Source organism: Patagioenas fasciata, chromosome 5 (genome assembly GCF_037038585.1).
Source record: "Patagioenas fasciata isolate bPatFas1 chromosome 5, bPatFas1.hap1, whole genome shotgun sequence".
Taxonomy (NCBI): domain Eukaryota; kingdom Metazoa; phylum Chordata; class Aves; order Columbiformes; family Columbidae; genus Patagioenas; species Patagioenas fasciata.
Genome location: NC_092524.1, coordinates 30,977,318 through 31,004,357, shown reverse-complemented (window position 1 = coordinate 31,004,357; position 27,040 = coordinate 30,977,318). Strand labels below are relative to the sequence as shown.

The following is a 27,040-nucleotide window of genomic DNA, read 5'->3' as shown; positions in this document are numbered from 1 at the left end:
GTCACACACTTCTGTGACATCTAAAGGCGGCAACCATCACCAGGAAACCATGAAAAGCATTTGGGCAATTCTGTGTTCACATCCGAGTTGTTAAAGGGTTTCTAGATTTCATTTCAAGGGCCTGAAATTCTAGAGCGGAAGAGCAGCACAGGTACAATCAACCTCCAGAGGCGGATTTGTGGCTAAAAACAAAAATAAAAAAACCCTCTGGTTCTGAAAAATAGCCACACCCCACCCCAACGAAACCCTGCACAAACCCACCAGCCACCAAAGGCACGTACGGCCGGGCGAGGCGCGGTGCTGGCACCGCCCCCGCGCCGGCTCAGCCCGCCCGTCCCGGCGGCTGCGTGCGCGAGAGGCGGCGGTGGGTGCAGAGCGCGGCCGGGCGCTGGCGGCGGAGCGATGTTCAGCTGGCTGGGGAAGCAGAGCGGCGGGCGGGAGCGCGGCGGCGGCACCGACGTGGTGCAGACGGTGACCGGGGGGCTGCGGGACCTCTACCTCCGCAAGCTGCTGCCGCTGGAGGAGCACTACCGCTTCCATGACTTCCACTCGCCCGCCTTGGAGGAGGCCGACTTCGAGAACAAGCCCATGGTGCTGCTGGTGGGGCAGTACAGCACCGGCAAGACCACCTTCATACGGTAGGCGCCCCCGCTGCTGCGCGGTTCCTTCTCCGGAGGCCGCCGCCGCGCCTAGCCCCGCTCGGGGAGCGCCCGTCGGCGCCCTGTCCGCCTCGCCCCCGCCGCCTGCTTGGTAATCCCCGCTCACCTCCTGCCCGGGGCGTTTTGCCGCAAGGTAAATGCCTCCTACGCGCTAGCAGCGCGACCCGCGGCGAGCCCTCCCCAGGCGGCAGCGGCCGCCCCGCCTGGCCGCCCCCTACGGCGAGCCGAGCCGAGCCGAGTCGCGGAGCGGGGAGCGCCCGTCGCGGTGAAGGGCGGCTAATGCACAGCAACGGGGACCGCAGGGCCGACGTCTGGCTGCTGGGAGTCCGGGCGAGTGGTGACAGCCCGGTGGCAGCTGTGAGTGTCCTTACCGAGCTGTGGAGGCTTCTCCGGGTGTGTCCCATGCTGTATCGAGGATGGGTGCCGCTCCCTGGGCTGTTACGCTCTCTGTGACTCCTACCAACTTCCTGGTGAAGAGTATTAGCTCGATTTCATATTCTGCTGAGAACGTGTAACGTCGCTGGCTACTTCCTCTTAACTTTTTTTGATCTGTAAATTATTTCAAAGGAAACACAGGTACTTCTCGTTAAAACGGTGTGCCTGTATCGGCTATCACAGACCGTTTAACCTTATCTCCTCCCATTCGTTCCCAAAAGTGGTTTAATGCATAGATTAGATGTGAATATAAGAGACAAACGTGACAACAGTTTTGGGGATAAAAAACACGTGGTGTCTGGAAAGTCCTCCGTTCCGTCCCATCCCCCCCAACTCATTTGGTCAATTGCGTTGAACAAGCGATATCAGTGATAAGGCAGCTTAACAAGGTTGCTGCTGTTGCAGTATTTTCTGTCTGTGCTGCCTGTCATATTCCTTGGTAATTGATTTTAGGAAACTGAAGAGTGCCTCAGGTATTACGAGCTTGTGAATATTTTGCGTATATTTGAATGTGTTTGCCTCTCATATGCCCCTTACAAATCAGTCTAATGTTACATAAAACTCTGCAAAAGGCACTGAGAGGTCAGTTTGATCAAATTTTGACCTACTTATTATATCTGTATTGATTATAATGCTTCTGTAAATTTTACAAATGTTTCTCTTGCAGTTCCAAAGGTTACTGCAGCTTTGCCATGAGAGTTTCCTTTTTACAGTGTGAAAGACCAACCTCCCTTCTTTTCCATTGCTGAGTAGTGTTTACCTTTACTCACCTGAGAGCTCTTCAGATATGAGTCAATCATGTTTATTTTCTGGTTTTACAACTAGAAGCTTAAAGTTGAACTTGTTTCTTTACCAGTTATTACCCCATTCCTGCAAACAGGGTTGGGGCTTACCTAACATTTCTGCTGATTCGTTTTCTTCTTTAAAAGTCCAGCTACCTTGTTAGTCTGTGTATATTTCCAGATAAGTGTTAACTAGCTTATGGACAGGATGGTGAGAGCATGGGCAATAGGGAGACGAAACGGTCCTAAATATGTATGTACCAAGACCTGTTGTGCTTGTCAGCTGAGTTGCTGTGTCATTTGCAGTTTTCCCATCCTGTGGGAGTTTGCCTCAGATGAGAACACACGTTCTTCATTTATGGACATTCAACTTTTTTGTCCTTTACAGTTGCTCATATTTGACTGGAATGCAAGTCAGTATTGTACTTAGAAACACTGATATTCCTTGCAGTGCATTAGATGTATTTTTGATGCCATTGCTTTGTGAGTAACTTACCACTTTAACCATAAAATACAGAGCAAGAGGGTTGTCTGATACTAATGTACAGTCTGAGAAAATAAGTATCATTTATTACAGCTATTTCCAGTGTTTTTCTTTTTAAGCATTGAGCACTGGTGGTCAAAGATACTCAGACAAATTTGACAGAGATAAAGTTTTCAAACATGTTTTCTCATTAAAATATCCGACTCAGTGGAGGAGGTGACTCCTACCACGATGTGTCCTTCTTTTCACCCATTTACCTCTTTCTCCTGTCCCCATTTTAGGTAGATTGCAGAGTGGTTTAAGCCCTTTATTAGGCATTGTAGAAGACCAGAATTGACTGTTGAGTCCAAATCAGTACTAGAACAGCTGTTGCTGCTTCTAAAGGACCATGGTCTGACCTCACCATGATGAACATTCATTACATCAGTGTTTGCTACAGAATAGATAATAATTGTCTGAACCAGCACGAAAAAATGCTCCATTCAAGACGGACAGCAACTTAGATAATAGTGTCACAGTGACTGTTACCCAAAATCCAATTTAGAGGAGAAAAAGAAAAGCAAAAAAGATAAGTGTTCGTGTGCTGAAGGCAAAACTTGGAAGAAAACATGGGAAAATATTGTTGTGTCCTGGTCAGTCACAAATAAATTTCCCCTCTAGTAGACTGGATTTCACATGGAAAAATGTCATACACTCTCAGGATTGTTATAATTCCGGGTTTATTGCGCATAGTTTATCTTAGAATTAAGTTTGACTCCGTTTTTTTTCCTGTTAGCCTTTAGACAAGCAAACATTTTCAATCTTAATTAAAATTGCTTTTTGTTCCAGATTTTTCCATCTCAAGTTAGGAGAGCATACTAGATCTACTTAAGTGTTTATGTGTGAACATAACAATTTTGTTTAGCTGATCATTTGAGATTTACTTTGATTTAGACATTATCGTGAGAACTTCACATTTTCATACCTCAGACACATCCACATCCACCCAGTTCCTTCCACGGAGTCTTCATGGAAAATACTGATCTAGCAAAGACTGAATATCCCTGGGGAGTAAGATATGCAAACAAATGCTTCCAGGTTTCTAACAGCTCTTCTGGTTTTTCACTTGATGCTGTTTATTCTCTTTGCACTTGGAACAATGCAGTGAAACCGGCCAGCTTTGCTGTCTAGGGTGTAGTGTGGTGATATTGTTTTATTTAAGTATCTAACAATGCTGACAACTCAAACAAATACATCCAGGCCCAAATGTTAATACTTGTCCAATTGTTTAAAATGGGGTGGGAGGATGGGTGAGAGCCAAATGCTTATCTTGCATGTGAGCTGCTTAGCCTTACAGCTTCTATAGTTCTCTCGGTTTTTCCTGGCTACTTTAGAGAAAGAAGTGGGGAAAAGAGAGACAGGAGAGGAGAATTGTATGGAAGAGAAAAGAGCTGGTCAATGCGAGTTTGTAGTTCCTGACCTTTTTTCTTTCCTCCTAACAATGAATTAAACTTCTGGTCTAATCATGTTTAACTTATTTATATTTTCAAAGTGTAAGAGAGTGACTTTTTTTAGAATAACTTATCAAGATGAGGAAAAACAGAAGTAAGTTCCTCAACTTGCCAGGCTGTGCTTTTGCTTTGCTCAGAGGTATTGCTCAGAGGTTAAAATGTTAAAACTTCTTCTGTTTAAGTCAGCCAGGGCTGGGTTGTGTGAAAGCACACTTTTATATGCATAGTATCTGGAATCTGCACGGAGTGTGTGATCGCTTTTATGGCAAGATTGGGCTGCATCTGTTTCTTCTGGGGAGAAAACGTCCCCCTTCATTTCTTTGGGTGAAAGCTGGAACTTCTTTGTTACTAGCTCTACGTGAAAGTTTTATTTTAGTTATTTGGAGCAGAATTCTTACACTAAAGCAAGCACCTGCTAGTTTTGTTGTGTTAAAAAAAAATGTGGAGGATCAGGTGCAGCACGTAGTATGGAGATGAGCAAGCAGCCTATTGAAAGGAGACTTGAGTTTGTTTGTGCATCACACAGTATCCCTGCCACATGCTGCTCCTTCCAGCTCATGTGTGTTCGTGCATTAGTGTGGCTTAACTACAGCATTTAGATTTCAGATGATTATCAGTATCCAAAACTGCAAGTAATCTTTGCTATCTCTGGAACTTCCTAAACCAGATTCCCATAGTCTGGCTGTAGATCTTGCAAAGGAACATAGATGAGTGTTTATTGGCAAAGCAGAAAGGTTATAGCCCAGGTAAAAACAAAGGGAGAGGAGTCAACAGGATGTCTGTTGTTTGATCTAGACGGTCTTTGGGACTTCACTATTTTTAAGCATTCTTCCTGTGAACCTTTTTGAACTCCCGCTTTGCTGAAAACTCTTGAGGAGGGCACGCAATTGTAGATACTGAAAATCCAGGTATTTGCCCGTGTTAGTATAGCATACTGTAGAAAAACATTTATAGCTTTTCAGTTTACAGAAGACTGCTCATCCCTTTTGTGTGGCTAAGTGAAACTGATATTTTCATGCTGAGAAGTGTGATACAGCTTGTACAGCCTGTGCTCAAGAGCCGGAGTTTATTTTAGTCTGTACTGATTCTTGATGTGCAACTGTGACCCCTCTTAATGGAAAGTACCTGCCTTGCAAAATGTTTTCTATGCCTGTGGAATAGCTGTACCAGGCTCAGCACTGTGGCTGTTGGGTGGGACTCGGTATTTGGAAGGAGGTCTTGCTTTCCTGGATTGTTATCACTACAAAAACCTGTTTTATTTAAAGCTCCATCTATGGCATTAACTTGGAAGTATCATTGCAGTTCAGTAGCACTTTAATCTTGTTTAGTCATTTCAATAAACAGTGAATCCGAATTTGCACTGTTGAGTTCCAAGCGGAAGATACAGATGTTGGAAATCCTGAAAGGTGCTCCATACTTCCAACTCATTGGAAATTTTGCAAGCTTTATGGGTGTAGCAACTTCACAAGCAGGCTATGAGATTTTTTTTTAGTCATGTAAAAGACGACCACCACTGAATATCCACAACCATGCCTGGCAGGTTTATGAGCTTCACGATGCGTAGCAATTATCCTGTTATCCTGGAGTTGTCCTATTCTGCATTCAGATCCCATAATGTAGTTTTCTGTGACTTGGGATCTGCGACTTCTCTTGAGTGTGTCTGAGTACAGTGTTCTTCACTGCTGCTCTGAAAGCTGGTTATGTGTGTTGCCACCTCATGAGTTGCTGTCTCTGTCAGCAGAAGTCTGGGAATGGCAGTTCATACCAAGGGAAGAACTTAGTGATGAGTCTCAGAGATCCTTTCTCTTTTAAAAGAGGGGCAGGGAGGAAAAGCAGAATTGAGAGACTTTGAAGTAGAACATTTTATCACGGCAAGTTAAAAACCTTATTTTAGAAATTAAAAATAAAATTGATCTTTCAAAATCAATGATGGATTTAGTGGAAAATTGTAGTAACTCTTTGAGTTAGCCATTGCATCCTGTTTTAGAGGACTCTAGTCTGCAATGGCGTTCTGTGAGGAGGCAGAAACACACTTTTTTTTGTTTGTTTGTTTTGCATGTTTAGCTCTTTGCTATGACATTTGAAAGTTTTGGGTTTCCATGCATAAATTGTTCAACTGCTGAGCTATCTAAAGAATTTTGTCTTCATTTTGATACATGATCTAATTTGTAAAGCTGCGTTGTACATGCTGGCATGTGCAGAAAGGTTTGAGTGTTGGTGTGTTTTGTTTTGTTTGTTTGTTTTCTTTTGGAGAGGGGTTAATTTTATTTCCCTGTTACTGCATATTAGGTACAGCTTATTCTAGAAGTAGAACAAATCGACTTGGGCATGTTCTGGCGTGACTGTTCTTGTGTTCCTTCTTTCCCACAGTTTTTAGCTTTGGCATTTTTTTCATTTGTTTGGCAGCAGAAAGCTGCAGTAAATCTAATGTAAATAACTGTTCTGTGCTTTAAGCTTCCCAGATCATAGCTTGAGCTGATTTGAGCCAGTTTGCTAAGGACAGTGGAAAAGGATCTTTGAAATGCATAGTATATATTTAATTCCTTAAATTCAGCTTCTGTGCGCCGATCTATAAAGTCTGTGAATGTTTGGGTATTTAAATTAAAGACAAACAGAGATTTTTCAGCAAGTACAACTAATTTGTAGAATGTGGTTTTTTGCAGCAAAAGCAACCTGCAAGTCCTCTCAAATCAATATTGGTTTATGAAATGATAGCAGAATGGGCATAGTGCTGTTGGATTAAGGACCAGAACAGACCTGCTAGTCAAAGGCTGTTGTTAATATAGATGTGCTTAAATCTAACTAGTGCTGTCATTGGATGTAGGATCACGATCTGTGTCTGAAGAATTCGTGTTTAAATCCAGCTTCAATTATGTAAAAAGTTAAATTGTAGTTGGTTAAAATGGTGGAGTTTTTTTTAAGAACTCCATGGTGACATGAAACCCGTGATATTAATACTTACTAAGTGACTTGACTGAATTGGAGAATTGTAATGCTCCTATAATGTCGAATTACAGCATACTTGAAAATAATTTGGTCTTAGTCTTGAGGTAAACATTTTCAAGATGGTGCTGTTGTGAATGAGGACAACAGCACTCATTATTTAAAGTTAAGCAGGGCTGTCTGGTGCTGTTTTTGAAAAGTGCCAGTACCACAGCGTAGGCTGGAGAATATTGTAAGCTGGAGGCTTGCTTGGTAGACTTGGGGCTTCTCTGCTTCCTTCGTGCCATCCAGGGAGAGATGCAGACAGGCTTTTTCTGTAAATACATGATCCGGTTCCATTAAGTTTTAGCATTTAAATATGCGCATCCTTCGTTTGAGACCGTGTTGTCTGGAAAGTCAGGACTTGGTCCACTGGGTGTGTGCTGTCTGCATCTCTGGGTGGATTGCTCAAAGGGAGATGCAAGATGGTTTTTGTTGGTAGAGCACTGCCCAACTTGATACCTCTTGGAAGTACATTACTGTTAGGCTTTAAGTTCTACAAGTCTGACTTAGCTAACAATTACTTTTTGCTATGTGGGTCAAAAGAAAAAAAATCCTTTCCACACTCCCAAACAGATATAAAACTGTATTGTCTAGTAATGGTGTTATCTCTGTCTGTGGTAAGATGAGTTAAAGTTATTAAAATCATACTGAGTTCATCGAAGGGTTAGATCTGTCAGCAAACTGATGCTGCTTGTGCTGTTTCACACCGCTCCCTTTTAGTACCAGCAGCACTTGTATAGGCTTGAAAACACACACAAAAGCAGCAATGTCTTGTAGTGTAACCTACAGCACTGGGATCATTGGTAGAGGCATTTGCTTGGGTGGTTCAGGTGCTGCGGTTGAGGGAACCCTTCCACCCTGTTTTTGTAAAGGGATTTACTTTATCGTTTTATCTAGTTGTGAAAAACTGAAATTCAGTCGTGGTGGTTGTTTTGGTTTGTTTTTTTTCTCCCTCTCTACTTAATAGAAATAATGAAATGCAGGAAAAATCGAACTTTATTATTCTAGAGTGTGTCTATCCTTGGGAATTTTCGAGTGAATTATAGGTATTTGTTTTGCTGTAGTTCCCAGTCATTCATTCAATTTCTTTATGTATTCTCCATCTCTAGATACCTGCTTGAACAAGACTTTCCGGGCATGCGGATTGGTCCAGAGCCCACCACAGATTCTTTTATTGCTGTGATGTACGGAGATTCAGAAGGAAGTGTTCCTGGAAATGCCCTAGTTGTGGATCCTAAGAAGCCATTCCGCAAACTGAGCCGCTTTGGAAATGCTTTCCTGAACAGGTAAGACCTGTTTGCTTGCTGTCTTTTGATTTCTATGTTAAAATTTCTACTTGATACCATCTTCATGCATCAGTGTTTTCTAGAAATTAAGTTTTCTCTGCTGTATTTGTTTTGAGCAGCATGGAATAAATATTCAAATGCAAACAGTAGTGGTGGCAGTTTAAGTGAATTAAAAAACAAGAGGCCTAGGTAGGGTCATACTAACATAGAGCTGTGTACACTTGGTAAAAACTTATAAATACTCCTTACCTTTTTATATATAATTTTTTATGTATTCAGTTATTAGAACAGAAAATCATTGTTCCAGTTCACAGAAAACTTCTGAAATGTTCCACCAGCTAACTTCTTTGTAAGGCATTATGCCAGCTGAAACTCAGGATCAATTTGGGCATAAATTTCCCTGCTCAGTAAAAGTGATAGATTAGTACTCTTTCCCTTTTTTTGGATGGTAGTTTTTAATCTTTTCCCTTTGTCTTGTTCCTTTATGTTGGTCTCAGTTCTTGGTATAACTCTTTAAAGTTGTCAGTTACTGGGATTTGCAAAAAGTCCCACAAGAATGGAGAATATTTGAATATGCCTTCTGTATAAAGTACATGTTCAGGCTGTTAAGTGTGTAATTTTAAGTAGCTGGTCTTCAAGCAGTCCCACAGACCAGGATGATAGCGTTAGCTTCTGGATGGCTGCTGGGTATTTGCGAAAAAGGGGAGAGTTGTTCAGGGACTGAATATTGCCATGGGTAACTTAAGTAGCAGGCTAAGTATTTCCAGTTAAAAGTTTATTAATAACTTTGCTCGCATTGTGTGAGTAATCACTTTGTTTTCTTCCTGTATTTGATGATAGCTTGACATAGAGGCCTAGTTTCGCAAGCCAATTAATCTAAATTGGTTCTCTTTTAACAATAAACTTTCCTGTTTGGCCGATAAACACTGGCATACGTGTTAAAAGTTCATCATGTACAGCCTTATCTCTCACTGTGCTTATTCACAGAGGAAAGTTTATAGCTGCTTATAGTTGCCTTGGCTATCGCTTTGCTGAGAGATAAGAACATGTACTGTGTGAAGCTGCGGTCAAGTCCTATTTTTAATAATAATTTTGTGATCCAAGACCCTTTTCTGTGAGATTGTTGGCTAAGTTTTGTCCTCCAGATCATTATTCTGTTCCTTCCTTTGCCTACCATTGTGCTGTCTATGAAAAGTCAATTATATTACACTGTAAATAGTATTTTGTAAAATATTGAAATATTGACATAGAACATGCAGTGATACTAAATGTTTGGATGAATGGGTTACATGATTTTTTTGCTAAATTATCTGTCTAGCTAGTTGTGTCAGGTCATGAATCTTAGGCAATCAAGATTTTTTGCCATCTAAAAAGATGTACATTCCAAGTAACTGACTAAATTATTCCAGTTATTTTGGTGACTGTGTTATTATTATAGTGCAGTGCTGTAAACGGCCTTATCTTACCCAACATTGACATTTGCTCCTTAGTTTTGCAGTGGAGATCTAGGTACCTATATTCCCCTCACACCAGGCTTCTTCTGCCACTCTGCTCATATTGCTGCTTCTGTTTTTTTCAAAACTGTCAACTAATTTCTCTTTCCTACTTTACATAGCTGAAAATGCCTTGGGCTTTATTTCAGTATCTTTGAGTAAATTCTGTGTCATCTTCATGTGCAATCATACTACATATTTTACTTTGCTCTCTCATTTGCCATAGTGGCAGTGACAGTGTTTTATACCAAATATTACATTTCTTTACCTTCATTTTAATATTTTTATCTGTTCTTCTTTCTCCCTCTCAGCCCTGTGTGCTGCTTTTTTTTAATGATTTCACAATCCTACAGGCGCTTAGACTGTGAAGTCAAGTGCCCTTTTCGTCTAAATGTAATATGAAAGGAAATCGTGACTGAGGTAATGGAGAAACTGAAAACAAGAACACAGTAGCTCAATCAAGGCTTGTACTTACTAATTACCCATACTGATTTATGTTACCTTGCCTCTTTTTTTCCGTGGCCCTTTCTTATTTCCTCCCCGTATCTCACTGCTTGTGATAAATGTCTCTGTAAGGCTCCGGAGTGTCAAATCTTCTCTTACTTCTCCTGTGTGCTTTTAAGGAAAGTTGTGTGGGGAAGGAGACGGGGACAGGACCCAGTGTTCCCTTGGATACTGGTTAAAGTAAGTGAAGAAAGAATATTGCAGGATGCTTGAAGATCATGGAGGTAAACTGGTGCTGCTGAGAAGCAGCACGTGGTCCTGCTCTATTCTAAGGGATATCTGAATGGACACAAAAAGGAGTGTACATTCTTACTAGATTCTTTGAGTCATACAAAGTTAATCTAAAAAAACAGTAAAATCAACAGATTATTACAAAATTGATTATTTCATTTTTGCAATCAATGTAACTTTTGCAAGGATAGTTTAGTATCACTGTTTTTCTTTAATAATAGTTTTATAATAATTGTAGAATCATAGAATAGTCTGACCTTCAAAGGTCATCTAGTCCAACCCCCATACAATGAGCAGGGACATCTTCAAGTAGATCAGGTTGCTCAGAGCCCTGTCCAGCCTGGCCTGGAATGTTTCCAGGGATGGGGCATCTACCGCCTCTCTGAGCAACCTGGACCAGTGTTTCACCACCCTCATTGTAAAAAAAAATTTCCTCATGTCTAATCTGAATCTCCCTCTTTTAGTTTAAAACCATTACCCCTTGTCCTGTCGTAACAGCACCTGCTAAAAAGTCTGTCCACATCTTTCTTACAGGCCCCTTTTAAGTACTGAAAGGCTGCAATAAAGTCTCCCCAGAGCCTTCTCCAGGCTGAACAAATGCAAGTCTTTCATTAAAAACATGACAATATCGGGGGTCTAATGTGTCACAAGCAGTTACAGTAATCTCATTCACACAACTACTTTTATAAAGGTTTTTTTTTGCGAATGTCTGTTGTCATTAAGGTAGACAGTATGTATTTTTCTTTTTCATGAGACAGAACTGAAAAATCATACTTCATACAGGCCATGTAAGAAATAGTGGTTCAGAACCAGATTTCAAAGTTGAAAAGAGATATTCGTATACAATTAACCTTACAGTTTTAAGTTGTCTGTGATATTAGTTACCAAGATTTTTAACCCTTCTGTAGTCTTTAGTTTATGGATATGTTCTAAAAGCTACAGTCATTAATTCTGAGTTGATCCTTCTAGTTCATATTATTTTCCTATATACTTTCCTTTTCACTTTGCCACTAATGGCTGCTGTGAAGACTGCAGTGTCTTTCAATTTCTTAGGCCTGTAGATCTATATTTTTTTTGCGTAGTCTTTTCCAGCTGCCGCAGTTTTGGTGGTGCCTGAGTCAAGATACTGCCATGTTGTTCAGATGAAATAATGGTGCCTGTTGTCTTGTAAGATAGGCCTAGAAACATCTCACTGATACTAAGCAGGTGCTGGGCTTTTTAAAGTGGAATAATGATTTAAAAAATTCAGCTTTTACAATGTTCCAAACCTGTGAACTTCATGTTATGTATACTAGTGATGTACATTTTTGTAATGATTGATGTGGTCAAATGTATTTTCTTTGTCTCTTATTCACATGTGCTGTGCATCTACAAAATGTGGGTTTTTTGCTTTAATGTAGTGTTTCATTTAGGTTTTGGAAAGTTAAAAAAATGTTATTTTATTCAATAGTACCTCACTGATCTTTCAAAAGCATCTTCTAAGCTTGTAGAAAATTAGCCTTAATGGAAAAATTTCATCCAGGATATGTGATATTTTCTACACCTGATGTTCCACAAAAAAAAAAGTGTAGTGTGGTTTACATACTGTAGGATTTTATCAGCTGGCCGCTGTTTCCTTATCCTCTCCTGGGTTTCAGGAAGGGGCATGGCTGATGCTGCTGTTTCTGTCATACCCAAGAAGGGATGCTTTGTGCCTTTGTGACAGACTCGTTATTTACAAGGTCAAGTGAGGTGTAAGCATTTTTTTTCCTTCCTGATTTCTTTTTCATCATCTGGATCATTATCTGTCCAACAGTAGCTTCCAAATGTTAATATATCTTACATTTTGTGTCTAGCATTTGACTGCCAGAACTCTTTCTAACTCAGATTTATCTTTGGTCTTAAAGTTCTTGTTTGACCTTGGCACAGTTAAGATTTGCTTGTCGATGGGACCCTATTTCTTGAGATGGCGTGCCTCCTGAAGCGATGGGTTAAGGCAGGGCAACCATCTTACAGCCCGAGCCTGCAATGCAGCCCTTTGCCGGGCTGCCTCCTGGAGAAGGGCCCCCGAGCTCCTCGGCTTCTCAGAGCAGGGTGGGTTACACTGAGTGTTAGTACAGTCTTTGGCTGCCACCCGATAAGAAGATTAAACTCTTATGCAGATCTCTTAAAGGCAGTTTATGATGAAGGGAAGTTCTTCAGTCATGAACTGTCCGAGAAGCATCAGAGTAGTTTGAATTTAACACGTGAAGTATTCTGCACAACTCTCAAAGGCTCCGTGAATTATTTATTTTTCATAATACCACTATTGAATTCGTCTCCCATTGCAGACGCAGGAGGTTATTGTTTAGTGCCCGCTGTGTGTAATTTGAACTCTTGATTCTGGCAGCGTGAAAGCTTTTGCTCAGTTTGTGTGAGAAATACTGTTGTTTTTCAGTCCTTTGCAAGCCCCACCTAAGGAAGGTGGCGGGTTAGAGACAGGGACTGCTCAAACGCGGCTGGAGGAGCTGAGAGACTGACTTGCCAGTAGCTGGAATATAAACGTGTTGTCATTATGGCTTTCTGCCTGCTTCCCCTTTCTTTTGAATATCTTTGAATTTGGGCAAAAGTTGGAGTACATGAAGGATTGTTTCTTGTAGATACTAATTTTAGTCCTAGCAAAATGTTTTTGTTTTGTGCAGCCTTCTTAATCTTGCGTGTATGGCCCATGCTGTCAGCTTGTGCAAAACTTGGAGTTTTATCAGCACTTAGATATACAGTTTTATGAGGTTTTCCTGCGTTTTCTTTTTTTGAGAAGCTGTCTGTTTACATTTCATTTTCTTAAACATGTATGGTTGCCAAACATGAGACACCTTGAGTCTTTCTAAAAGCAGATAAATAAAGGGGAGCTGTCAAGGGACAATCTACAAATGAGCTAGAGCTATTGTTAACATTTTTTCTCTCCTTTCCTGCAGGTTCATGTGTTCTCAGTTACCTAACCAGGTACTGAAAAGCATCAGTATCATTGACAGCCCTGGCATTCTCTCTGGAGAGAAGCAGCGCATCAGCAGAGGTGAGTTGCAGGACTTGAAAATAACCAAGCTCACCAGCTACTTTTGCTGGACTGGACAGGTCATCATCCTGATGTGCTGGGGGCCTGTTTCAGTGCTTTTGAGTGGCAGTGAGTCCCAAACTCTCCTATTACAAGGCCTGTTAAACCTCTGCTTCAAGTCTGGAAGTACTGTTTGGAATTTTTTCTCTTTAAAACTGGTGGGGTTGGGATTTCTGTCACCTTGCTGCTATGGCTGCAAATGACTATGATTGCATGGTCTAAGTAGTGCTTTGACACTCTTAAGAAAAAGCCTTATTTCCTGATTTTAATTGCTTTCCCCAAAGTAATAATGAATAGACTCTTATTCTGTTGAAGTTCATGAATGAAGAAATGTTTCATAATAGCTATAGCTCTTCAAGCTGGTCGTGTTTAAAAACTGAGTGGTTTGGCCTGTAAGTAAAGTATTTAGCTGCTAGTTTTCCTTCTTAAGGTTGCTCAGTCATGTGATAATATAATTTTCAGTCAAAAGACTTAAGGTAGCAGGAGGAGAAAGGAATTAGATTTTTTTTTTTCAATAAAATGGAAATTCTGTGAAGAACTGAACCCTGCTTTTAAAATGTTATTTAAGAGATTAGCCTGTCTTTGAGTAAATATTGAAACAAACCAGCATGATGTAAATAACTTTCTGTCTTGTTTTCTTCAGCTGCATTTAAGTGCCTGTCAGCGGTTTCTGTGGAGTTGCAAAAGGTAGTGATCCACTGTGTGGCTTATGCTGCCCTCTGTTTTCAGACCTTTGCTTAAGAATGGAAACTTGTGTGTTTTACGACTGTGGGAGGGGGAAATAATCAGTTCTTTAACATGTCACACCTGGGATTTTCTGTGGAAATCCTGGAATGAGCACTACGTGTGTCAGCTGTGCAACCATAGTCTTGCCTTGACAGAATAAGAGAGTAATTGAAGTCTAATCTAAACTATGTTTGTTTAGTCAGCTGTTTCTGGATTCTTTGTTCGGTGTCTGAATGTGGTTTTTGTCCTCTTAATATTCATATAGTCATGTAAAGCACTCATTGTGGTGAGAGCCGTGTTTTCCTATATGTGATACATCGGTGAGCTAGCAGAGAAGAACAGCAATGAGTGCTCTATATCTGTGCCAGCAAAGGCTTGAATGTGGCCAAATCAGATGAGTAAAACAAATATTGCAAGTCAGCACTCTTATTTCTAGGCAGGAATGACCAAGTGTATAACTCATCATCTTTAATCTTCTCATGTCCACAAAATATTTAAGTCTCAGTTTACGCAGAGAGTCTGATAAAATGGAAGATAGTCTTAAATTTCTTGCTCCTGCTTCTCTGTTTTGATTTCCAGCTCCCTGTTTTCTCCACCAAGAAAAATCAGACTCATGTTTCTCCCTCTCTGCTTCCTAAATCAAGGGAAAATGATGCTTGGCAGTATTCAAGTATCTGCTACCACTTTTGTAACAGTATGGAAGTCCACATGAAATAAGCAGAAAACCTTGAGCATCATATTAATATACCACCGAAAAAGTGAGCAATTGTGTGACAAAATTCAACACCTTTAGGGATTGCTGTGGAAGTCCCAAACTTCACGTGTGGGACAGTTGTTTCAATCCAGTTTGTTTCACTGATAGTCCTGTGTTGCATAAAGGACCATGTTTCTTCACTGTCATCTAGAATTGCTCTTGTAGCTTAAAACATACAACCATCGTTCCTTCCTTGCTTAGAATTCTTGATGGTATGTGCCTTATCAGTTGTTTTTGTGGTCTAGCTGGCCTGCCCTTTGATATGGTAGACTTTCACCGAAGCTGACAGTACCCAGTCATAACCTCAAACTCTTACCTGCTTCACAGACTTTAACTTGACTAGTTTGCATTTCATTTTTTTTTTTAATGTGTTAAGGATTGTCCTGATTATGTAACTTGGCATAGTTTTTATCACAAATGTGGTTCTCCTGTATGCTGTTTAGCTTTAACCAGTGGGGTTGTACCATAAAAAAGGTTTGGAAGTCAGCTTTAGAACACAGTTCTCTCTGTGCCCCAGGTTTATAGGACAACTGCTGCCAGGGTTTATGGTTTCACATACTGAGGTATCAGCATACATGAAGTACATACAAGTCACTGTATCGACCTATTGCATACTCTTATGGTTAGGCAACGCTGCACTCGCCTGTGTCTGAAGTATTGCATAGTCGGGTACATTTACTACATATGACTTTTTGGCTGCTTAAGCAGTTTCCATACAGGTGGTTTTGTTGAGTACGAACTTGACTTGTCCTGTGGTGCTGCACACAGCAAGGCCTGTCTGATCAGCTTCCTGAAGGAGTCAGACTGACTTCGACATATTGATGCTACAAGTCTAATTTAGCACATTTTGAAGTTTTAGTTGCTTAGATTCCTTTTTAAATCACTGTGTGCAAATGTAAGCAGGATTCTACAAGATGGATTTTTCTGTTCTCACTAAATGTGTCTCTGTGAGAGCAGATTCTGTTTGTACGCCTTCAGACCAACAAAGGGTTTTTTTCCTTCCATACCTATGTTGTTATCCCTTAAACTTACTGGCTGCTTCTCACTGAAATAAGGTTGCAGCTGGCGTGCTTCACTGTGGGAACTGCCATTTGCTTTCACTGTGAAGGTGATTACAGACTTAAACATAGGGATGCTTTTCTGTGCTTGCCAGGAAAGCTGTAAACGTACAAGTGTTGATTCAAAATTTATTTTCACAATTTTGTTTTTCAAACTTTTATAATTCAAATTTTTTAAACTTTAGGTTTCTGTTTCTCTCTTAAACTTTTGTTTTTCTTATGAATTTTGATGCTATTTTCTAAAGAATATCTACAACATGAAATTTTTCATAATTCAGTAATGGAATATGACATAACACCTGATAAGTATTCTGAAATGCTTTTTATTCTGCACATTATTGATGTTTGTTCATATCTGAGTTTTTGAAGTATCTTTACAGAAGTTTAGTTTTTTTCCAACATTGCTGAGCAGCAACTTTTCTTATTGGTGATGCTTTAATTTGTTTGGAAGAATAGCATTATGGGACCCCAGTGTAAAACCTTCACTCTTTTCTGGTGATTTTTCCCATCTTCCTGTCAGCAACTGCTTAACTATTTATCTATGAATGTGTTTTACACCTGCATGATGATGACATGTGACAGGTATCACTAGGAGTAAGCTGAAACCTTCTGAGACTGTCAAAGCAATCAAATGTTAACTTTCATTGTAAAAATGCAGGAAGACAGTAAAGAGACCATGTAAAAATACAGGATATGCACCACTTCCCAGCATGTTTTATTTATAACTCTGGAAGACATCCAGGCCATGGATGGAGGAGCTGGTCGCTTTCTGAAGGATCAAAAATATACACAGAGTACAACACTGAAAGCTGTCTGTCTTGACACACCTTTCCCGCTCCTGTTGTCAACAGGAGGATGTTTCAGAAGCTTCCTGTGTGTCAGTTTAGGGGTTGTGTTAGTGGCTGGAGGAGGATGTGCCGACCTGTGCCAGCATTGTCCCCAGTCAGACAATTCCCATCCCCGTGCCGCTTCTGCAGCATCACCAGTGACGTTCACGAAGGCCATGTCAGAAATGTGCGTATGATCTGCAAGATTTGGAAGGAACCGTGAGCGTAAGGAGAGGAGGAAGGAGAAGTAGTATCTGACAGGGTGTGGGGAAGAGCTGTCTTTAGAAAGAGAGAGGGGAGTTTGGTTTGTGATTGAGTGGCATGATGGCAAAGATTTCAAAAAGCATGGGGAAAGAGCTCAGGAAAATTGAGGATATTGCTTACCTTGCATATTTAGAACTGGAGTTATTTAAATACAGGTAATTTTCTCAGTTGAATCTGTGTTGTGCAAAATGTAGTCATGGATTAAGTAAGGTGATGTATATAGTTGCAGCATTGTGTCAGCCTTTTCCTTGCAGTGAGAGACTGTACAGGCTCTTTAGCATTAGTCCACCAACAGGAGTGCAGTAAGAGTGTTATCCAGGAGTGCTGGGTTGAGACAGGCTGTCATTAACATAACTGGAAAATTCCACTCTGGAAGCAAACAGTGGGTCTCCATGTGGGACTGAGCGATCTCTGAAAGACTGAGACAGTTTAGATGCTCACCTGTGTCAAAGCATCAGAACAGCAGATTGGGGACAGGGAGAAGGCTGCTTGTGTCCGTGTCCAAACTGTGTGTTGTAGCCTTGTTTGTGTAGTACTTGGACAGCACTGGAAGGTGGGACCTCTCCAGCACTCTACCTAACTAACCCCTGATTCATCATCCCTGTTAAGTGGATGTTGTTCTCTGAGCTTGGAGGCTCCTCATTGCAGCATTCATCTGAGAGGCACCTCTCTTCTGCAGTGCTATTAGTGCCAACCCCAGGGGTGGAAGAACTAGACACTGCCTGTCTGTGCTCACAGAGGATGAGTGGAGCCCATCAAGCTTCCTTAATTGTTTTATGAATTGCAAAAGCTTTGCAAGGTGGTATTAGGGCAAATTGGAAATTATTTACCTTGTATGCACAAGAGAAAGCCTCTGGTTTATTTAAATTTTTATTACTAACTGGTACAGAAAATTGACCCATGCTCGTGGCACGATTGCGCAGCTGTATCTTTGAAGATGGCTGGTGGCTGTTGCGCATGGGGATGGCGCGTTGCCCCGTAACAATGACACACCAGGGCTCATGATCACTCCTCTCATCAGCGTTTCCAGGGCTGGTGACCACATGCAGTCTCTCTCCAGCTTTTTCATCTCTTCTACATTGTGGCATTTTTTTCTACTGTGTGGTCACAGCCAGTTCCCGATGCCCAACAGTTATGCCTCTGTCAGAGGCACCAGCTTGTTCCCTTCCTGCAGCTTGGAACGAGCTCAAGAGCTCTGCAGTGCTGCTGGTGGATTGCTGCCTCCCTCTGCCCCTGGGCTGGGTACAAGGGCAACTGGTGACTTGTGACTTTCTAATGTGCATTTGCAAGCAGATGCTGTACCTGGTGAGACATGAATCCTAGGGCTGGATGTAATTGCTGACATCAATCATTGAAACAAACCTTTGAAGAAATAGCAACTGCAGAGCCGCAAGATCGTTGCTTTGACTGATGGGATAGCTCTGCATTTTGTTCTCTTTGGGGACAGGGTGGAGAAATCATGATATCAACCATGTGAAACTCTTGGCTGAAATATTTAACCATATATCACTTCTCTCTAGTTCAGATATATCTATTATCTCTCTCCATATATCTATATATAGTAAATCTAGTTCAGATATATATAATGTGTAACAACTGAATCTGTATGTAGAATATGTTCACTTCTAATGATAAATTTTAGTTAAAATGAACAGGTTTTTTTCATATTTTTTAAATTAGGTCTTTTGCCTACCAATTTACAAGTGCAAATGCTTTATTAATGTTTAATTAATATTTAATATAAATTTATTGCTAGCTAACATACACTTTTTGACTGTACAATTGTTTTCATAGTTCAAAATCCGTCAAATGTGTGCTGACAATTTATGTATTTATTTAACCAGCCTTGTAAGTAATTTTCTCACATACCCATTTGTGGAAAACTTAATAGAATTTGGCTTGCTTCATTTTGCAGTTTTCTGTATTTCATTTCAAGAAGATTTCCCTCTACGCAAGTGGTATCAGAACAGGTTATTGCATCGCTCAGATTTTTGCACTGTTGCAACTGTGTTATAACGTGCAACTTACAAGATCTTGCTTCTCCCTTTCTTTCCTGCTAAATTTTTATAATTATTTTATGAATTATTTGTATTTGTTTTGATAAGATTCTTAGTGTAAAGTGAGAAGAGTTCTCTTCGAGTTGTGTTTTGTGCAGCTTTCCTCCACCTTTTATCTCATGTTTAGCTTTTCAGGAGCTGGTTACAGGAAAGAACCTATGAAGGCACCAGGGCAGCATTATCTGGAAAGGGGCTGGATTCTGCATTCCTTACAAACTAGTCCTTTTAATGGGAAAGGCTTTCTGTTTATAGCCGGTTAATGAGTCAGACCTGCATCCTTTTAGATGTTAATAATACCTTCTTAGCATAGCCCTCTCTGTTTGATGTGTCAGTGCTGGATTTTTGTGAAGTTTTATCATCTCTTTTTGGGAAGGTGGGGGGCAGGTAACTGGGGACATTTTCTTACTATTAACTAGACTTTCTGGCAGGTTCTACTGGAAAGCAAAAAAAAAAAAGCTGTTTTGCCTTTGGGTTCCCTGTTAAAGACCCAAGGACTTGAAAATATAGCAAATAATGACTTGACTGAACCAATATTCTTTTAAGAAATGCTGAGAAAGTTTACACTGTCCCTGTACCCTTTTAATTTATGCTGTTTGAAAGATGCTAGGGAGGATGAGGAGCGGTGAAGAGTGTTTTGCTTGTATCCGGACCAGGTGTATGAAGAGTTTGTGTAACTGCTTCAGGTATGAGTAGTCTAAGTGGCTTTCTTTGCCGGGGGATTGGAGGTTTTAAAGGCTTATCTTACACAGCTGAGAAATGACGAAAGACAACCTGGAGGGCTCACTGATGGTAACTGAGCTTTCCTTGTTGTTGGCATTTAATTATAGGCTGCTTGGGGCAAAATTGAAGATTCTGATTGGATTACTTTACGCCAGTCCTTGGATTTTGACTGTGCCGTCTTTTAGCTCTGATTTGTTTCTGAGAGGAAGAGGAGGGGTGGCATATTGGCTCCCAGCTCACACCTTGCTGTTCCTTACTCAAACAAGATGAGTCACATCCATGCAAAGCCCAGTGCCACATCATTAGTGGTGACTCTCTGCAGATTAAATGCATCACTTCTGAATAAATGTGTCACTCCTGAATACTGTTTGTTGTGTGGACTAGACTACCAGCTGTGTTTATAAAAGCATTCAGACAGGTGCTACAAATAGACTTTCCTTTAGAACATCAAAAAGTTTATTTCAGATCATCAGAAAGGTCACTGCTCGTTCTGTTCTGTAATCTGTCACATCCCCAAAGCCATCAATAATGCAGGCACATGACTTGTAAATTGCTTAGTTTGGGTGGCCTGCTGGAGCCAGAACTGGGAAACATAGGTGTGAGACACTAACTTGCAGCAGCATGAAAAATAGCGAGATAGCGGATGGCAAGGTTGAAGGAAAAACAGTGATAAAAACCAAAAGCAGTAATAGTGAGACCAGTGTAAGGAAGTGTAGGATACAGTTGTCCTGACCTCATTGTCCACAGACACTCTCCTCCAGGTGGTCCATCTGCTCGTTTCCCCCAGGTAGATGCCGTGATCCCCTTGTTCTCCATCCTCCGCCCTACCTTCTCTGAGACTCACTTTTCTGAACAGTGGGACTGTAATAGTGTATTCTTCCTTCAGGCTACGACTTCTGCCAAGTCCTGCAGTGGTTTGCTGAGAGGGTCGACCGCATCATCCTCCTTTTTGATGCTCATAAGCTGGATATATCGGATGAGTTTTCAGAAGCTATTAAGTCATTCCGGGGCCAGGATGACAAGATTCGAGTGGTGCTTAATAAGGCTGACCAAGTGGACACGCAGCAGCTGATGAGGGTCTATGGTGCGCTCATGTGGTCCTTGGGAAAGGTGATCAACACTCCAGAAGTGCTGCGGGTCTACATTGGCTCCTTCTGGGCCCATCCTCTCCGAAACACAGAGAATAGAAGACTCTTTGAAGCTGAGGCACAGGACCTTTTCAAGGATATCCAGAGTCTCCCACAGAAGGCCGCTGTGCGGAAACTCAATGATCTCATTAAGAGGGCGAGACTTGCAAAGGTAAGAAAAAAAAAAAAACTAAATTAATGGAATGAGCAGTCTCTTCTGCTTCTTTCAATGTGTCCTTTCTTACCCTTCCCAATCTTTATCTATAAACCATGTTTTACAGCAAGTTGATTGAATTGTCAGTTTTTCAAGGAAGAGATAGCCATTCAGGGTATAGAAGGAAGTATGAGGAGATCAAGACTTGTACTGGGATGCCTCCCTGACTTTAGAGAAGGGTTTTGATGCTTTTTAGGCCATTAAAGCTATTGTTTGCCTGGTAGGGCAGTGTTTTGTTAGTGTTGTTGTTTTTTTCACTATGCAATGAGGTAATCTTAACATTACTTTTTGGAGATAAACCACCTTTTTTTTTTTTTTAATTAGCTGGTACATATAGAACACTTTTTTTTTTTTTTTTAAAAAAAGGGGGGGGTTAGGAAAAAAACACAACCAAAACTATTCACATGCAGCTTCACATGTGCTGTTTTACATATTAATGCCTTAATTCATACTGTCAATCAGCTGCTGTGCAACAACACTTCAATTAAATGGATTCATGTTATGCCCACGAGACTGATTAAAAGCCTCACTCATGGTGAAACACAGATACTTATCCATTGGAGGGGTGCTTGTGCATGAGGTTGGAACTCTGGAGCCTTTCAGATTGGATCTTCCTCATTCCCAGAGACACTTGGGTGATATGGACCCTGTGTTGTCATATCCAGAAGAACCCATCTCTTGTTATCCAGGAACATGAGTTGCGTGTCCCACTGTAGGTACCCCTGTCACCATTCCCCTCTGGAGGGGTATGTGCATTGTGTGCAACTTGCTGTCACTAACCAGTGTGTGTGGGCAGGCTGGGTGTGACAGCACCCTGAGTGTCTGTAGGCTGTTTAAAACCTGATTGATTTTTTTGTTAGATCTCTAGTTCTTTGATGAATGAGTGGATATTACTTTAAAGCTTTGTGAATCATCACCAAGTTTTAATTACCTATTTGTAAAACCTTCTGGTTAGATTTTACACTAATCTTCAGACTACCTGTTTAATGCTAGATTCATCTCTCCTTTCTTCTCACAGCCTTACTAGAATAAGCTTTGGTTGCCATCTGAAACACTTTTTTCTTGTTTCTCTGATTCTACAGGGGGTTTATTTTGCTGTAGTACTGCAGCTGCTATTAGAATAATAGTTAAAAACACTGCCAAGCTTCTTGTTGTTTTGAAAAGAACAAGAACAAAATGAAAACTGGTGATTGAAGAATTACAATTTATGATTTGGAAAATTGGAAACTTGGGGAGAAGGCTGGTGGTCCCAGACATAGATTTAGATTTTAAAGTATTTTGGCACTTCCTATGCAGTTATCAAACAGAACGTGAACTCTCTTAATGCAGTTATCTTGGAACACATTTTCCTGTGGACTTCTAAGCAAATATGAAGTGGTCTTGCACTTACATCGTTGTAAAGACAGTTGTATGGGGATGTATACCACTTCCTACATTGGCTTAATTAGCTCTCTGAATATAATAATACACTTAAAGAATTTTTTGTGGCCTGAGCTTTAGTGTACCCCATAGCAGTTGTTTCTTTGAAAATTCCATTTAAAATCATGTTCCTGATGATATTGTGTTAGAAGTTGCTATAACCTCAATCTGTTTTGTGAACATTGTTGGCAGCTATTTGTTTTCTGTTCTTACAATCATTTTGGAAGTGGAGAAGTATCGGATTGTTTTTAGGTGTTTCTGTGTAATGTAGAATAAAATTTGATGAAGGTAAATACAGTATTCATAAGGCATACTAACTAGATAGCTATGGAAAGGGAAGAAACTGTTTATCTGCAGGAAAGCAGCAATGTAATCTTTCCAGTGGTGTCTCTATCGTCCAGACTGAATTTACTGACACTCCAAAATCGCTTTTTACAGCATTCCATGGTATTTTTTGTCCTATTTCTGAGCCACTTTATTCGTAATCTCTTCTAAAACACGTACAGTAACCAAAAGTAAACTGTTAACTTACTGTCAAATTTGGGCATTAGACTTTTTCTTTTTTTAAGCCCTGTGACTTGCTATCCCATTTTGAAGATGGAGACTCTTCTTATCTGTAAGAAACACATGTGCATAGTGGAAGACCTTGGATCACTTAGCATACGCATGTGAAACTGTTAGTGCTTGTGAACTGTAAACATACATTTCTGGTTTTGCTAGAAGTATTATTTTAACCATATGATCCATACAATTACTTACAGTTATTTAAAACTGTCTTAGAAACATCCTTGTCGAATCAATTCTGTAATTCTGGAGAAATATTCGTATTTGTGTTGTTAGAAAGTTTCATGGGTTAATGCAGAAACCCTGCTTATTTGTGCTGTTTGGTTGGTTGTTTTTGTTTTTGCACTCTGTAGAAATTTAAATTTATCTGCAATTAAAATGCATCCTATCTTTTTAGAGATGAGGAAGTGGTGTTGTGTTGACATCATAATCTTAAGATGTGCAAATAAAAACTGGCTACATTTTTTTTCTTTAAAAACATTTTTTTTCCGGTTTCCAGTAAACCTCCTAAATAAGTAAGAAAAGGAATGAGAGGGCACTTACCCTTTACAGAATACTATAAGGCACATTCTGTCATGTTTTGCTAGGTAATATTTACACTACATGTACATAATCACTTTTTTTTTACAGATGCTTTTTTTTAATGGTAGTCTTTTTGGTTTTTTTTTAAATTTTCTCCAGTCTTCAAAATTTCGACTTTTTTACTGCTCAACAGTTTGATAGACATTCTTATTTTTTTAATGCTTTTTTTCCTGTGTGCATGAAAATTGTCTGTAACTTCTGTTTTGGGAACAGCTACCTGTTTTTTTTAATGAAGAAGGACCTAATTTCTGTAAAGATTTATCCTGTTGTGGAGGTCATTTGACTTCAGTGGTCACAGCTTAGGAAAGCAGTTTGATTGCTTCAGGTTGTGACAGATGTGCAAGAAGGCTGCCTTGCGCTTCCCTCTTGTGTGCAGCACGAGTATGTATGTCCACGCAATGAAATGGACAAGTGAACTCACCTCAGCTAAGAAGTGCAGCCCACTGTTTCTGTCCTGGACTAGATTCCCTGTCCCCCCGTTGTGGCAGTGCAGATCTGTTTGGTGGTGAAATCTGGTGGGAAGGGTGGTCAGGGGACAAGATGAATGGCTCAGCACGGGTAAAGGTGGAAGGAGGGTACGTGGGAGGGAGGGATGGATGTTTTGATGTCAGTGCTGTTTTATCTTGATCACAACAGATGGGAAACCTAAAGAGCTCTGCAAGTATCAGTGTGTCATCCTAAATTAATGTGTTTCCTTATATGCTGGGAAGGCTCTACTTTCTTCCCCATAAGGCTTCTCAAGGCAGCTGTGACATGCTGCTGTTATAATATACTGGCCACTCTGTCATCCTCTGGTGGCTGCATAAATATGGACAATAGGTACTCACTTTTCTGGAGGTAAATAGATAGGAATACAGTGTCAGTTCAGTTAGATAGCCCTGCCACTTTGCATACTTGGATTACTTGAAGCATTATCCCATTGCTTTCCACAATAATTGGTGAGGCAAATGGAATTACAAATCTCTGCCTCTGAGACAGATGGACCAGTATGGCTGGCAGTCTGTGTATGATCCATGTATGTGGTGTCAGGATGTGGTTTTGGGACCTTAGTTTTGCTCTCACTGTTGATACTGAGAAAGTGCTGTACCATGCCTATTCTTAAACTGCAAGTGTACCTCTGTATTTTCTTTTAAATGGGTTTGCTTTCCTTCTGCCTCACAAAGGAATGCTGAAAGCAGCAGTATTTGCTAACTGTTCATGTAAACATGAAGTTCCAGAAACAATTGCTGATAATGTCTTATCCTTGAGCTAACTATGGGAAACAATTTATTTCTGTTTCTTTTTATGACGTGGGTGGAGAATACTAGTGTTGACTGTAGATAAACAGTAGTATTGATTTCAGTTTTGCTTCTTCTTAGGTTCATGCTTATATCATCAGCTATCTGAAAAAAGAAATGCCCTCTGTATTTGGAAAAGAGAACAAGAAGAAGGAACTGATCAGCAGATTACCTGAGATTTACATCCAGCTCCAAAGGGAATACCATATCTCAGCAGGGGACTTCCCTGAAGTCAAGAAAATGCAGGTAAGATGATGATTACAGTTCCACTGAAAAAAAATACTAACTTTCCAGCAGAATTGCCAAATGGCAAAAGGTAGGACAGAATATCTCAGGATTATAGTTTAGGGCCTTAAGTGATAGAGCAGCTGAAGTGACAATCAAACGTGTGTGTTATAGGGTTAGCATGGCTGGGAAGCAGTGCAGAAAAAAAAAATTTGATAACTTGCGCACCGTGCATCCAATGATGCAGGACTATAGAGACAGCTCAATGTCTGGATGGAGACCAGTGACAAATGGTGTACTCAGGGGTCCTTACTGGGACCAGCACTATTTAATAGCTTCATCAGTGACATAGTGGATTCAGGTGCACCCTCAGCAACTTTGTGGATGACACCAAGCTGAGTAGTGCAGTTGACACACCTGAGGGACAAGATTCCATCCAGAGAGACCTTGACAAGCTTGAGAAGTGAGCCCATGCAAACATCCTAAGGTTCAACAAGGCCAAGTGCAAAGTCCTGCACCTGAGCCAGGGCAACACCCAGTATCAACACAGGCTGGGGGATGAAGGGATTGAGAGCAGCCCTGTGGAGGACTTGGGGATACTGGTGGATGAAAGACTGGATATGAGCCAGCAGTGTGCACTTGCAGCCCAGAAGGCCAATCGTATCTGGGGCTGCATCAAAAGGAGCATGGCCAGCAGGTGGAGGGAGGTGGTTCTGCCCTTCTGCTCTGCTCTGGTGAGACCCCACCTGGAGTCCTGTGTCCAGCTTTGGAGCCCTCAGCACAGGAAAGACATGGACCTGTTGGAGAGGGGCCAGAGGAGGCCACAGAAACGATCAGAGGAGTGGAACAGCTCTGCTGTGAGGACAGGCTGAGAGGTTGTTCAGCCCGGAGAAGAGAAGGTTCTGTGGAGACCTACTTGTGATCTTCCAGTTCTTAAAAAAGGCCTGTAAGAAAGATGGAGACAGACTTTTTAGCAGGGGCCATTAATGACAGGACAAGGGGTAATGGTTTTAAACTAAAAGGAGATTCAGGCTACATGTGAGGAAGAATTTTTTACAATGAGGGTGGTGAAACACTGGCACAGATTGCCCAGAGAGGTGGTGGATGCCCATCCCTGGAGACATTCAAGGTCAGGCTGGATGAGACTCTGAGCAACCTGATCCAGTAGAAGATGTCCCTGCTCACTGCAGGGGGGTTGGACTTGATGAGCTTTGAAGGTCCCTTCCAACCCAAACTATTCTATGAAATTGTCATAAGGAATCAGAACTTCTGTCCTCTTAGTCAATATTTGGTCCCTTGTGGCAAATAGTACTAAAGGGTTTGTGCAAATAAAATGGCAGTGGACCCTTATTGGTTAAGCTGGTTCTTGGTTTGTGTCCTAAATGTGGGGTTTTATATCACTTTTGTGATGCTATCAGATACTTGCATATATGAGGATATCCTTAGTCATGTTCATTTTTACACTACTCTCTTCTTGGTTCTTACTGATGTTGTTTGCCAGCCTGTAACAAAGGTGATGTGTTACCTGAAAAAGCCAACTTCAAATCTGTTTCTTCTGAAAATTGTGCCTTTCATTTTTTTCCTGTCCTTTTGAGCTTGTATTCTGTGAAGAGATAGAAGCTCTCAATTTGTACTCTGTTTTTTAAATACCTTTTGTCTCTTGTTCCTTTTCTGAATTTTATGCTGTCATTCTATTGACTTTCAGTCACTTTCTCACCTGTTTTTTTTTTTTTTGTCCTCTGATTTGAGGTAAATTGTTTAGAAACAAACAATATTCTAGGGAATAACAGCTAATGTTGTGTTAGCA

At 40.8% G+C, this 27,040-nt stretch overlaps 1 protein-coding gene across 1 annotated transcript in view; it reads left to right on the top strand.

Moving 5' to 3' along the window:
* Positions 1–333: 333 nt before the first annotated feature.
* The window catches only part of EHD4 (EH domain containing 4), a 32,917-nt gene continuing 6,210 nt past the window's right edge, over positions 334–27,040 (top strand). The window contains exons 1-5 of the mRNA XM_065838377.2: positions 334–638; positions 7,945–8,121; positions 13,283–13,380; positions 20,712–21,124; positions 25,090–25,254. Coding sequence (XP_065694449.1) covers positions 403–638; positions 7,945–8,121; positions 13,283–13,380; positions 20,712–21,124; positions 25,090–25,254 — 1,089 coding nt within the window. The 5' untranslated portion in view covers positions 334–402. The remainder of the gene's footprint in view (positions 639–7,944; positions 8,122–13,282; positions 13,381–20,711; positions 21,125–25,089; positions 25,255–27,040) is intronic.